This window comes from Morus notabilis, unplaced genomic scaffold, assembly GCF_000414095.1.
Source record: "Morus notabilis unplaced genomic scaffold, ASM41409v2 Scaffold733, whole genome shotgun sequence".
In the NCBI taxonomy this organism is placed as follows: domain Eukaryota; kingdom Viridiplantae; phylum Streptophyta; class Magnoliopsida; order Rosales; family Moraceae; genus Morus; species Morus notabilis.
The window spans coordinates 173,182-186,760 of NW_010362477.1; the positions used below are offsets into that span (position 1 = coordinate 173,182).

Sequence of the window (13,579 nt, forward strand, 5' to 3'; positions counted from 1 at the left end):
AATTACAAAAAATAAATGAGTATTTGGTAAATTATAGTGTTTGGTAAATTGTGATGTTAAATTACTGTGGGTAGTTAAAATGACAAAAATAGACATGGTATGAAATTTAAATATGTATTATACTGGTTCAACTGTAAAAAAAAAAAAAAAAAACATAATTTGTTCATGAGTTTTCTAACATTAAATTTATAATAATTAGTATTTTTTTATTTATTCATTCACAATATGTAGTTATAACGAAAACGAGCATTAGTGAGTAATTAACATATATAACCTAATTTATCATCAAGATAGAGACAAAATATACATTTCATTCTCAAAAACTCGTGGAGTCATTTTACAAATTAGGTAGTGCTCATTAAACTTGTAGCAATTTGATCTCGTACTTCACTTCATCTATTTCTTCTGATTGTAAAGCACTAGTAGCTTGATTTGCTTCTACATTGTCCTCTAGTTGATTCTCTTCATGAATGATACCATCTGAATTATCTGCGACTATTTGAAAATGTCAATCACGCTTAGCATGCCTCCTAATATAGTTATGGAGCGTCATTATTACAATAACTATTTTCACTTGCTTTGTGAATGAATAATTAAGCATGTCTCAAAATTTTTCATTTTTTCTCCCACACACTAAAAGTGCATTCAATGACACTTCTAAGAGAAGAATGTGCTTGGTTGAATACCTCCTTATAACCGGTTCGTTGACGACCCACTCAAAATTGTAATAAATGGTATCTTTCTCCTTTATATGATCTAAGAAATCTTTTTAATTATGGATATCTTGCGTCAACTAAATAATATTTACTTAAAATAAAAATACAAGAATTAGTTAAACGTAAAAAATATATTGCATAAACATAGACAAAGTTTTACCTAATTTATTCCCATAGAGAGATTAAATTGTCATAGTACAACATTTAGAGACATATGTAGTACAACCAAGTCAAGATAACTTGAACAAGAAAACCACACTAAACAAACATCTTATTACAAAATACACCAAGAAAGGATCAAACTTAAGTAATTAAGAGTGTGATCGTAAGCTATGTTCAAACTTAAGCCAGTTGAGCTTCAACTCAAGTTGTTTAAAAGCCATAAATGTCTCTCTCTTATTTTTGTTTGAAAACAAGTTAACAGCAAAAAAATACAAGTCACTCCCAATCTCTAATCCAGGTAGAGAATCAAGCACTTCGATAACTTTTGTAATGCTATGATTTGATGCTTCATTTTGTGCAATGAATGATCTGGTACTTATAGTCTCAACTATATCGATAAGGCGATCAATTTGTTGCGACAATTTAACAGCTCCTCCCACCTTCAAATTGCCTTTTCCTTTCTTGAGTTTCTTATTTTGTCTCTGATGTGGCTCAATTGACCGCTTCTTCTTACGATCTTGTGCCACTTCACTTCGGATAGGTTCATCTGACTCACTATTACTCTCAAATTCTTCAGGTAGGGTAGTACTATCATTTGCATTTTTATCAAGCTCACATAGAACCTCTCCAGATGAGGGTGTCACTCATGTGGCTACAGTATCTGTAGACATCCTATTTAACTTTTCTTCCAACTTTGGTTTCAATTCCCCGAGTGCAAATCTTCACTGCGTTAAGATGAATCTGCAAGAACACTTGAATAAATTAAAATTCATGCGACAATTCTAAACTAAAAAAAAAATGAACAACTTTATTGTGTATACCTATAATTATTATGCCACCACTCATCAGATGCATCAATAGTATTCTTTTTAATGTTCCAACCTAAATCAATTTCCTTCCCAATAAGTTCCTTTCAAAGCTTCCAATCATTCTTCAAAGCATCCCACTTATTATTTAATTGTTGTCTTTTATATACTCTTTTGGTTGCTTCATTAAATTTTCGAATTAAATTTTCCCATCCAACTTTAAAGATAAGTTCCAGGACAGTGTCCATCTTCCGCCTCTTTAATTTACAAATCACAAAAACGCTCTATAGAGTCCCATATTACTTTATCTTGTGGTATAGATAATACCATTCATTTGGGACTACTCAATACTATTTTTTCTATTTTCCATTTAAATGAGCAAAGTAGTAAGTAAACAATACATTACGTAAGAAAAGTAAAACATAACCCACTATTTATAAATGTTTTATTTGTCAAAATCAAATTGATCAATTATAACGTATATTTATTAAGATTATCAGTTCTAACATAATCAATGCTTATATTTGTAAGGCCTAATCAACAACAAAAAAAAAAAAAAAAAGAGTAGTAGGAGCTGTGAACACAAACCAATAATAGCAATACTACACCGCGTAAAGATATTGAGAAGAATGTATATTTAGTGGTCATAGGACCATGTGAAACCCAATATTTAGATGGGAAACATTTTTCTTCATAAAAGAAGTTTGACAAATAATAACTGCAAGTCTAAGCAATCGACAGACAGAGGACACATAAATGAAGCTAAAAACTGATGATTCTTTGGTACGATAGAAACCCAAAACTTCATATTCCTCATAGCACAAATACAAAAATAGCAACAAAAAAAAAAAAAAAAACAAAACAAAACGAAGAAGAAGCAAGAAACATGCAAACCAATTAAATAAACACAATCAACCAATCCAAATCTAATCCCAAAACACGAAATGAAAAAAAGTGAAGGAACATAATCCTAGAAAGAAGCTCAGAGAGAGAGAGATTGAGAGAGAGGGGTGTTTTGACCTTAAAAATTCCGGCTAAACGAACTAAAATTACCTTTTACGATTTTGGCTGTCTTATTTTAAAATTTTCTAAGAATCACTTTCTATAGTTATTTCACCTGTGGAGTTTAAAAGATACTACTAAACATACCCAAAACATAATTTGATTTTATGTATATTCACATTTTATAATTTTTTAAATGCTGCAATTTATACCTTAAAACTTGACTGTATACTAATATTTCAAACTTGAAATCCTAAAATTAAGAATCAACTAGAGTACTATATAAGTTTATAATTTTGTAGGCTTTGAAAAGTCAATTGAGCTCGACTATAGATTTGGCTCATGTTTGTTGTTAGGCTGCTAATATTTGTTCATTCTTTTATCAGTCATTATTTAAGCGAGCCTAGTGTTAAGCATCTGCCAAGGTATTTGTTCTAGTCTAGCCTGAGAAACCAAAATTGTGTAGGTTTATTTTTCCCCTTTATTTTTCAAGTTTTTATCTGGATGAAAAGAAATGCTTTTAGTTTATTTATGGTATGTTTGTATCATGGATTTAAATTTATAGTTTTGATTCTGTTATAGTATTTTTCTCACACAAAAAGTTTAAATTTCAAAAGTCACAATCAAAAGATAAAGTGAGATAAATACCTCTTAAAAACGCATTGGTCAAAATTTTTATCACTTACTCTTAATTAATAACATTTTTATCAAATAACTATACTAATAAAAATGTATTAATCAAGAATAATAAGTATAATTTAAAACTCATGTACTTTTAATGATAAATTATGTTTTTTTTTTAAATTTTTCTCTTTTTCAAAATTTACATGTATGTTTGAACTCTGATATGAACCCACGAACTAAACGAGCCATTAGTCCAAAAGCTACTTTTGAAGTTATTTAGGCCTCATTTAGTAATACTTTTAAATAAGAAAGTTTTTTTTACTTTTATAAGCTCTTTTAGCTTACGAAAAAAATAGCTTATTAATAGCTTTTTTTTTTTTTTTTACCTTTTAACGTTTTATTTATAAACAACAAATTAAAATTTTCATCCTATCATTTTATTACCATACTTTTTGTAACTATAAAGCTTTTGACTTATTTATCAAATATGTTTAAGAGCTCTTTTCCATGCATTATCCAAATACTAATTAAAAAGTTTTTACTCATGTTTTTCTTCTTCTACTACTTTCAGGTACGCAAGCTCCCCCAAACGAACCTAAAGTATAGTCTAATTGTAGCACCCCTCCCCTAAGTTTGTAGCTAAAAACTCCGTCAATGTATGAGAAACGCTAACGTAAAATAGATAATGAAAAAATAATATCTACTACAGATCAAACCCTCAACAAATTTCTTAAAATTACAAGTTTCAAATCGTAATATTTTTAAGCTCGTCATGTGAGCTTGGATAATTCTTACTTAGTCAACTGAAACTTTTATCTAAGAGCTTGCATGCATCATAAGAACTATATGAGCACAAACTTGGTAAGTAAACCATGAATTAATTTTCACTTTCAAAATAAATCTTTTTAACTTTAATTTAAGGCCCTCTTGTATAACATCAATCTTGTGTTATTAAACCCCTTATGTGTGGCCCCTATCTTGGAAACTATTATTTCTCAAGGATCTAGTCATTATCATCTTGAACTATCAGTTCATAACAAGTATAAGATTTCACATCATACTCAGAAAACGCTTTTAACATCTCATGAAAACATGTCAACAATAATATATATAAATTAAAAATTTTCTTTAAAAATTTATTCTTGTTCAAGTAAAGCAGTAGAAGATATACTTAGCTCACACTGAGATAGTCTCTTTTTTGTTCCTCATTTTCTTAATTTGTTAAAGGCTTGTTTCAGTAGTAGATATTATTCCATTATGCAGTATTATTTCATTTTAAGTTAACGTTTCTTTTAAACTGGCGGAGTTTTTAACTGCAAGTTTAGGAGGGGCATTACAACTCCAAATCATTTCCATTTTATTGGCTCTTCTCTCGTTTTATGGGGAACACAAGATCATATGACAACGACCCTTGTTCAGATTACATAAATAAATAAATAAATAAAGACTCACCAAGTCATTTGGAGGCCCAAGATAAGGAAGAAAAAAAACTCACTTCTGTAAAACTGTTTTATTGTCCACTATTCAAAAAAGAAGGAAGCAACAGAACCATAGACGCCAAATGAAAACCCTTCCATTTAAGTTGCTTATAAGGTAATACAACAGAACTATACAACTTTGGAAGAGTATCTATACATCAATGTAAAATTGGCTTCCCAACTGGAGATAATGGGAAACATGGCAAGTACAAGCTACTTATTAATGGACAAACAAGAAAGAAACGTAACTTATAAAAGATTTGCAGGAGAGAAGAGCTCCAATACTCATACAGAGGCATATTTTACAAAAGTGTAATAATGGAGATTTTCCATGATCTTCAAGTCAAGAGAAGGTTTAGGTGTCATGTCAGCTTAGTAAGGAATAGGAATAAGAACAGAAGGCGGGCCGGATTTCATGTCCTCAATGAGAAGATTCAAAAGAGCCTGGGTCACAGGACCCTCTCTGCCTATAAGGGGGAAAAAAGAACTTTAGATATTGCAATAAAATAAGAAACAAAATCTCAACTTTGACAGACCTAAAAATGTAACATAGAACATTGAAAGAAAATGACAAAAAATGCAATTTTTTTTTTTGTTCTACCCAATACACAACATTGCACCCCATCAAATTAGCTATATCATTTTTTGTTAATACAAGAAATAGCTATATTCGGTTTGCTATAATATTATGAACTGCCACACTTTGTGTGCAATATGAAGGCATATATGTTGAGTTCTTAATTCTTACCATCACCAATGACCTGCTCATCCCAGTAGAGAACCGCGCGAACAAGAACTCCACTGCCAAGAAGCATCATTTCACTTGCCTTCTTCCCTTCATCGACGGTCACGTTCGCTACTCTCGCTCCCCGAAGCTTCCCCTTGCTTACCAGCCTCTCTGCAAGGGTCAGAACTCGCTTAGCTGTGCAACCACTTAGGATTTTGTCAAAATGAGGCATCAGAAGCTCATTGTCTTTTGTGACAAAGGCCACGTTCATGTTAGGCCCTTCGGCAATGAACCCTTCCTCATCGAGCCAAATGGCTACAAATGCGCCATTCTCTTCTGCCTCCAACTTCGAGAGAACGTTTGGAAGGTAGTTCACACTCTTCATAGTTGCAAACTGAGGAGGCTTCATTGGAACAGATGATGTTATCACTTTGACTCCCTTCGAGTCAAAAGGCAATTGGTCTTGGATCACAACGGCATAAAGAGCCGGTTTGTTGTGGCTAGACGGCGACAATTGGAAATCGCCAGGTCCTGCCGAGAGCCAGTATCTTAGTGATCCATTTCTGCACTTGGAGGCACTCACTGTCTTTATGAGTATACTTCTTATGTCCTCCTTATCAAAGGGTAGGTTGATTTTGGCCATGGCTGCCGATCTTATAATGCGGTTGAGATGTTGATCCAACTCATACAGATATCTAGGGTGTCAAAGATACATATGAAATCACTGAATTTGTTGCTAACAAGGAAAAACAATGTTATAAAAAGAGGATTAAATGTACACGATGCTAAATTTATTTGCACAAACTTAATTGAGGTGTCATTTCAAGGGAGAAAAAAAGGTGTTATTGAGTGCCCACATGATTAAAAGTGGTTTATGACTAAATTTTGAAGTTGTAACGAATTTATATAAAGTGTTTGTGAGGCCACAATATAATGACTAACCCGTCCATTATGGCAGCAGTGTCAAAAACACCATGACCCCTGTGGACCATGTGGTCATCAATGGGGATGACCATAGCAGAAGGATCTGTTGTTATTCCACCAAAAATGCTCGAGTACATTGCCAGGAATTCTTGCTTCCCTTTATGGTTTTCCCTGTGAGCTTTCAGCCTCTCAGTTGCCTTAACATATAAGAGCTCAGTTAAAAATAAATAAATAAATAAATACATAAATAAATAGTACATTATAAGGGAGGAAAATGAAAGGGCTTTTCTCTTGTATTTGAACGAGTTACTCTTTTGCTTCCAAAATTCTCGATCTTTGGATAGACCAAATGTAAAGTAGTTGGAATTTGACAATTAATACTTGGTAAAAACATACGAGTAAGTTTTCACTTTTCAGGATAAAAGGCAAAAACACGTACCTCGGAGCAAGTCAGAAGTGGGACATCAGAGGTTTTAATGTAGGAATCTGAAACAAGACAGTAATATATAAAATTTCCTTCTACTCTTAAAGTATAAACTAAATTAACAGCCAAAAGTGAGGAAAAAAAATAATGATGATTTCACAGTAATATAAAGTCAACCAAAATAGTGATAAGCTTGGAATTAAAGAAACATTAGAGGAATAACAAGAACCAAGAACAAAGAGTGAAAAATCAAAACTTACCAACCAAAGCTTCATTTTGGTTCGAACTTCTAACAGTCCTCGTGTTTCTAAACGACCCAGGTTGAGAATACAGAAACCCAGATCTTAGAAGTGAAGTTCTACAGGGAACCGCCTTTGAACCAATATGTGAATGGTCGGTGGTTGTTTGGCGTGTAATTGGGTTTTGAGAAATGGGTTTCGTGAGAGATGGAAGGGAAGCCATGGAAAACAAGTTCTAGAGGGGAAAAACGAACCCTTTTTTTTTTTTTTTTTTTTGCTATATAAGGAAAAACAAATGTCTGGTATTTATTCGATTAGGAAATCCTTAAATAAAGTCGGACGCTGAAAAAAAAAAAAAAAAGACAAACAAATATGAATGTTCCAACTATTTTGTCATAATAGTTAAAGACAAGGAGAAAGATCTTGAATAGAATACCGGCTAAGTTTTACAACTCCAATTGTTGATATCGTACGTTTGTTTGTGTATCCATTCTAAGAACAAGAATCATTTCTCAGTTGGCATAAACTAGAGACATATGGGTGTTTTTTATTTGCAGTAAGTGGGACAAAACCGAATTATTTCGGGATTTATTAATTTGTTTGTTTTTGTTGGAAACTATATCTTATGTCATAACTGAGAACTGATTCAAGACGCAATGCTCTCTCCTGACCTCATTCAGTAATTTAGGTATAAGAAAATAATTGGCCATCCTCATCCTGTAGCAAAAGGGCTTTAGTCCAATTCTATTAGGAAGGAGCACTCCTATATATACTGATAAGGTTAAAAACCTCACTACTCATATAGGATAGATTCCGCTAGGTGAGTAGTGAGATTTTACTTAAGTTTAAATTTTCTTGAACTTAAATAGATTTTTAATTTAAATTATAATTTAAAGGTCTCGTTCATTTCGCCGATTCGAGTTTTGTTACAGTAAAAAGCTCTCAGAAACAGTCACATCTAACTTTTTTATTACAGTAAAAAATTCTCACATAAAATAGCATCTCAACTCAAATTACAAACTCAAATCAGCGAAATGAACAGGCCTTATACACATTTAAATTAAAAATTTAACTCAAATCATACTTAAATACATTTTAATTTAAATTAAGATTTAAATTTAAGTCGTCTTAACTCAAAAAATATAAATAAACAAGCTAAAACACTTTTGGTTTTAGGCACAAGAAAGCTAATCAATAATCATTAGTTGAAGTTTCAAGATAACCCCAAATCACCTGAAGTTAGTGCTTCCCACCCAATGGTTTCACCTGCCATCAACGAAAGCTTCTAGATTTAGCAAAGTTCATGTACAATGAAAATTCTAGGTAGGAAATCCCAAAAGAATAATTTTAACCATTAAATTTGAATCAAATTCTATTAATTATTTTATATATTATGTATTTTTGACGTGATTCTCATTGGAGTTAACACTTAAAAAAAGAAAAAAAAAGAAAAAAAAGAAAGAAACAAAACATAAAAAAACTGAAAATGACGTTTGTTCTAATAATTTTATTGATTTAAGATCATATGATTTTATTACAATATTTTTCTCTCTTCAAAAATTTAAATTTTACATAATTCTCGAATCGGTCTTCCCACTCATACCTGAAGAAAGAGCTCTAATAAGGCGCCGGAGCAGAAGAAACCCCGTCAAATTCCCGAGAAAATGCGCGAGAAAAGTTTCACTGATTTCTGTATCTGAAGCCAACGATCACAAGATGCGTCTCTACCTCATCGTACGTTTGGTATTTACGCTCTCCGAAATCTGAATTTTCTTCCAAAACCCAAAAAACTTGGCTGTCACATTCAGACTTGATTTCCGCAATCGTATCTAGGGTTTTCAAAGTTTTCCGACCGAACCATTGGCTTCGAAGCTCAGCAGTTCTCGATTCACAGAGCTTTAATTTTTGTCATTTTTGGGGGTTTAATCTCGTAATTCAGAGCGAGCTAGGGTTTGATCGATTCTCGGAGAAATGGCGATAATCGGCGACGCGCTTCGCCAGGCGTTCATGCTGAAGCACGAGTACGAGAGCCTCCGGGAAGAGGACAGAGCTTGGGGGAAGCTTCAGAGGCCGCTTTTGACGGCTTTCGTGGCCGTAATTTGTCTTGTAGTTGTCGTTTCCACGATAATCATGCTGAACATTGTTTTTCCGGCCGACGCCTCGAGGAGGCCCTTCTGCGGCGACCGGGCGCTTCAGCGGCTGCAGATTAACGTGAATGGAGAAGGGGGAGGAGGGGAAGGAGATTCCGAGCTTTTTCCCGGAGCGTTTTATCTGACGGATCAGGAGACCGTGGATTATTTCTGGATGGTTGTGCTCGTCCCGTCCACGATCATTTTCTTGTTAACCGCGGTGTATCTGATTTCGGGTAAGAGAATATTTTAAGCCTTCTTGTTATTTTCTTCAGATTTGAAAGTTGTTGCTGTTGATTGATCGCTGGAAAAATGTGGAAGATAAAGTTTGGATTTTTGGTTGTTTAGAGTGAAATCTCGAGTATATTAGATTCCCTGCACTAAAGTATTAAGCAAAATATCTAAAATTGTATTGCAAATTTGCAATTGGTTTGTACCTTGCCATGTTTCAGAAATTTTTTTTTGGATATGAGCAAAGTAGAAACTATGCACATATCGAAAGTTCTGTCGTGGAAGTTGCTACGTTGTCTTGACGTTTCATCTTCTGTACGGACTAAACTATAGCGTTTTATTGTTTGATCAGGAGTATCAGTTCATTTTTTTACTCAGGGACGGATGGATGGAAAGTACTAAAAAATGAAGCAATGGAGCATGTTAGCCATGTACAAATGGGAATATCAGGAATAAAAGTAAATAGTCCTAAGATGTTTGTAGAAACATAGTCCATGAATGTGTCTATAAAATCTTTTTGATAAAAAAATGTGTCCTTTGATATATTTCGGTTCATTTGACGCTTAATATGTAGTATAACCAAAATAAGAATTTAATTATGGTGAACTCAGTTGGCAATGTTGTATTAGTGATTTCTATCGGAAGAAGTAAAGTTTAGTACAGGACAGTGAACCTCTCTGTACAGCTAGGTATCCTTGCAACCAACTTCTGATCTGTAAATGATACATCCTTTTAGTTAAAACAGGCATTGAGTCTAAAATATAGAGAATTGGAGTTGATGGGTTTGTAAAGGATGTAAAGATTTTCAGGACAGCAGATGGCTTCTAGATATTTAGGAATGCCTAAATTCTTTTCTTTGTAGGGCCATTTTTTCTGAGCTCATATTGGTAGATGGTGATTATGCGTGGGGGAAAGAACTTATTAGTTACAAACTGGCGCCATCTTTTTAGGTATAATTGTATTTAATGATTTTGGGAAAAGTAAAGTACTTGGAAATGTAACTTATTAAGAGTCATAAATGAAGTAATCATTTTCCGGTTATGTATTTTTTTTCAAGGTAGAAGATTCTTGCAGTTTGTTTTTTTCCTTTAGCAAGAAAAGAAAACTATGCGGTTATAGGTTTAGCTTAGCCGTAAATTCACACACCTCTATGTTGATGTCTAGGGGTTTGTGTCCCCCAACTATAATTTAAAATAATAATAATAAAAAAAGAGAGATAAGAAAAGGAAAAAGTAAATTATCGCCTACTAAATCTTAGTCTGATCTCCTAAGATGTTTTTCCTTTCTGAAAAACCCTTTTTATGATATCCTATTTAATGGTCTGTAACATGTATCCACAATATCATTTGTTGCTTGTTCTGATTTAAGCATACATTGCATGATTGCTCATCCTTCTTATGATATTCTAATTTAGTGAAATGAAAGTTGTCTCTTATGTGTATGTATATTTAATGTAAATGATCTTTCTTATATTGGCTCCTATTAATATTATACTGAGATACATCAAGTGTTAGTATTAGCCGGTTTTTCTTGTATGAAAATCAGTTATTCCAGAGACACCGTTTCATCAAATTAGTTACACTGTTCAATATGGATTATATACGATTATTATGGTCATTAAAGAAAAAGTATTTTTATTTTCTTGGCTTCTTCTTTTTTCCTTCTTGCTTCATGGATATGCTAGGCTAGCTTATTTTTAACTCCTCGTTGTCATGCTGTAGGAATTACTTCTTCCTCTCATCTTCTTCTTCTAGCTTTTTTTAACTCCTCCTTGTCATGCCACAGGAATTACTGTTGCTTATTCTGCTCCAACAAGACATGGTTGCTTAAAGGTAGTCGAAAATAACTACTGTGCCTCAAAACGAGGTATCCTTTCCTTTTCATCATTAGTTCTTTTCATTTTCGTTTTCGTTTTTGTTTTTGTTTTTGTTTTTTTTTTTTTTGTTTTTGTTTTTGTTTTGCTCTTAAAAGTGTACTTTTGAGCTGTCTTTCTATTTCAATTGAGACTGTTAGGCTGTTTTCATCATTGGTAATTGTGGTACTAATTTCTGAGAAGACAAAGCTGTGTGTTTTTATCTACTTATAGCCTTTAAGATTGCAGTTTATCCTATAAGTTAAAATTTAAATGAAAAGGGTTTATGCTTAATCTATTTGCCATTCGCCCATAGTGGAGAATCAAAAGATATTGGGATACTGGTGGTTACTTGGTGGATGGTCCTTGTGTTTCTCGTTCAATTTTCAGTTGCTTATTGTGCTCTTGTTCCTGGATTAAGCACGAAGGGTCTGGGCTTGCTCAGTTAACTTAAAAGTCTTCATTTATCCTAGTACTCCATCTTATGATTCACTTCATTTCACTTTTGATGAAACAGAAGATGATATTTCTTCTTGGGTTGTATAAATAGTTGATACCAGATCTATTACTGGATTGCCCAAAGTTTGCTACAGAGGTTTTTATTTTTTATTTTTATTTTTTTCCTGGAAAAGCAACAGAGGATAGTTACATGTCCTTTCCCTTCATGTTATAGTAGCTGGAGAAAAGAACAATATGATTACGATTATTGATGTTTTCTTTCTACTATGTTCCATCATTTAATTGACTAGATCCAAGTAAGAGATGAAAGGTTGGGTTTGAAATGATAGAATTGCTCTTTATTGTGCTGTAAGTCATAATGTGAAACTTTCATCATATAATCTGCAGGTGGGGTACGTTGTCTGGCTATTCTGAATGCTGTTTTTGCGATCCTATTTGCTCTTCTTGCTTTGTTTCTTGGTTCAAGCCTCTTGACACTAGGAAACAGCTGCTCTTTGCCCCTCTTTTGGTGCTACGAGTTTGCATCTTGGGGTTTGGTTATCCTGTATGGCGGAACCTCCTTCTTCTTAAGGAGGAGAGCAGCTGTAATTCTTGATGAGGGAAATTCCAGCGGTCGAAACCTTGGGCTTGAAATGTTAGAAGCCAATCCCGTAGAAGTCACCCCAGAGGTTGAAAGACGGGTTAGTGAAGGATTTAAGGCGTGGATGGGGTTGTCCCTCTTATCTTCAGATGAAGAAGATGAACTGGACAGTTATCATGAAGCGTCTCAGTTAACACGTACCAACTCTAACAGGGAGACAATCTAACATTGAAACAAAAGCCTCTTTTGGAACTTGACAACTTCCTGGCCTCTTTTTTTGGTAACATTTCAACCTTGGAAGGGGAGAAGGTTCAATTCTTTGACTCACTAAGATGCAGCTTTATGATGGCTAAACAAACTGTTGAATATGCGCAATCAGACGGGGCTGTGTCTATGTCCACTCATGTAAGCCGCCACTTAATACATGCTCTTTGCTGATCTTTCATAGCCTGTGAATAATTACTAATAGAATTTCTACTTTTGTTTTGAAACCGAGTTGTGAAAAGAAAGCAGATTTTGTATGGCCGTTTCTGAGCTAAAAAATTTTTAAATGCTAAAAGAGTTGTTATATTTTGTGCATTTGTCTACAAAGCCTGTTGTCTGTGTAGATTTTCTTGCTCTTAAGTTGGGCAAATGCACCTCTCTGTTTGTAGCATAATACTTATTTTAACAGTTTTGTCCATAAAATGTGTGTTTGTTGTGCCTTTGCCACTCTTATAACTCGTGTGGCGGTGAATCCTGGACTTGGACTGCGAGGAAAGACTGCCCTTAAATTGAGGGGAAAATGTTAAAAGGTTTTTCGACACTTTTGGTCTGAATTTTGCCGGTTTTGGCAACTGGTCCCACAAACTTATAATATTGACGAGTCACCCCTTTCAACTTTTTGAATTGCTACAACGCGGTCATTTTATATTTTTATTAAGGGAAGAATTTATTTTTGTATCCTCTGATATTGTAAAACAATCTCTAAATTGCCTTTTATTTTTAATAAAATATAACGGCATCTTCACGTGTATAATAAAGTGATTTTTGTCGCATTTTAGGTATTGAGAATTTGGAAATTTAGATATTTGTGTTAGAGTTTGAATAGATCTTGAAAGAGAAAATTATAGATTTTACTTCCTTCAATACATGATTTATTGAAAGTAACTTTACAGATTGATTAGTTTTAGTTTAAAATGTAGAAATATATGAGTTAATATTAATAGGTATAAATAAAAAAGGAC

At 33.4% G+C, this 13,579-nt stretch overlaps 2 protein-coding genes across 2 annotated transcripts; one reads left to right on the plus strand and one right to left on the minus strand.

Annotated features, from left to right (window-relative positions):
- Nucleotides 1–4,863: 4,863 nt before the first annotated feature.
- On the minus strand, nucleotides 4,864–7,680 carry LOC21390667 (D-amino-acid transaminase, chloroplastic). The gene is made up of 6 exons (XM_010101963.2): nucleotides 7,539–7,680; nucleotides 7,124–7,444; nucleotides 6,879–6,925; nucleotides 6,458–6,636; nucleotides 5,537–6,210; nucleotides 4,864–5,255 (listed from the first exon to the last, which is right to left on the minus strand). Exons 2-6 carry the CDS (start codon nucleotides 7,323–7,325, stop codon nucleotides 5,161–5,163), a joined length of 1,197 nt encoding a protein of 398 aa, XP_010100265.1. The 5' UTR covers nucleotides 7,326–7,444; nucleotides 7,539–7,680; the 3' UTR covers nucleotides 4,864–5,160.
- A 985-nt stretch (nucleotides 7,681–8,665) lies between these two features.
- LOC21390668 lies at nucleotides 8,666–13,249 on the plus strand. Its single transcript, XM_010101964.2, has 3 exons — nucleotides 8,666–9,467; nucleotides 11,248–11,328; nucleotides 12,161–13,249. Exons 1-3 carry the CDS (start codon nucleotides 9,074–9,076, stop codon nucleotides 12,577–12,579), a joined length of 894 nt encoding a protein of 297 aa, XP_010100266.1. The 5' UTR covers nucleotides 8,666–9,073; the 3' UTR covers nucleotides 12,580–13,249.
- The last annotated feature ends 330 nt before the right edge of the window (nucleotides 13,250–13,579 follow it).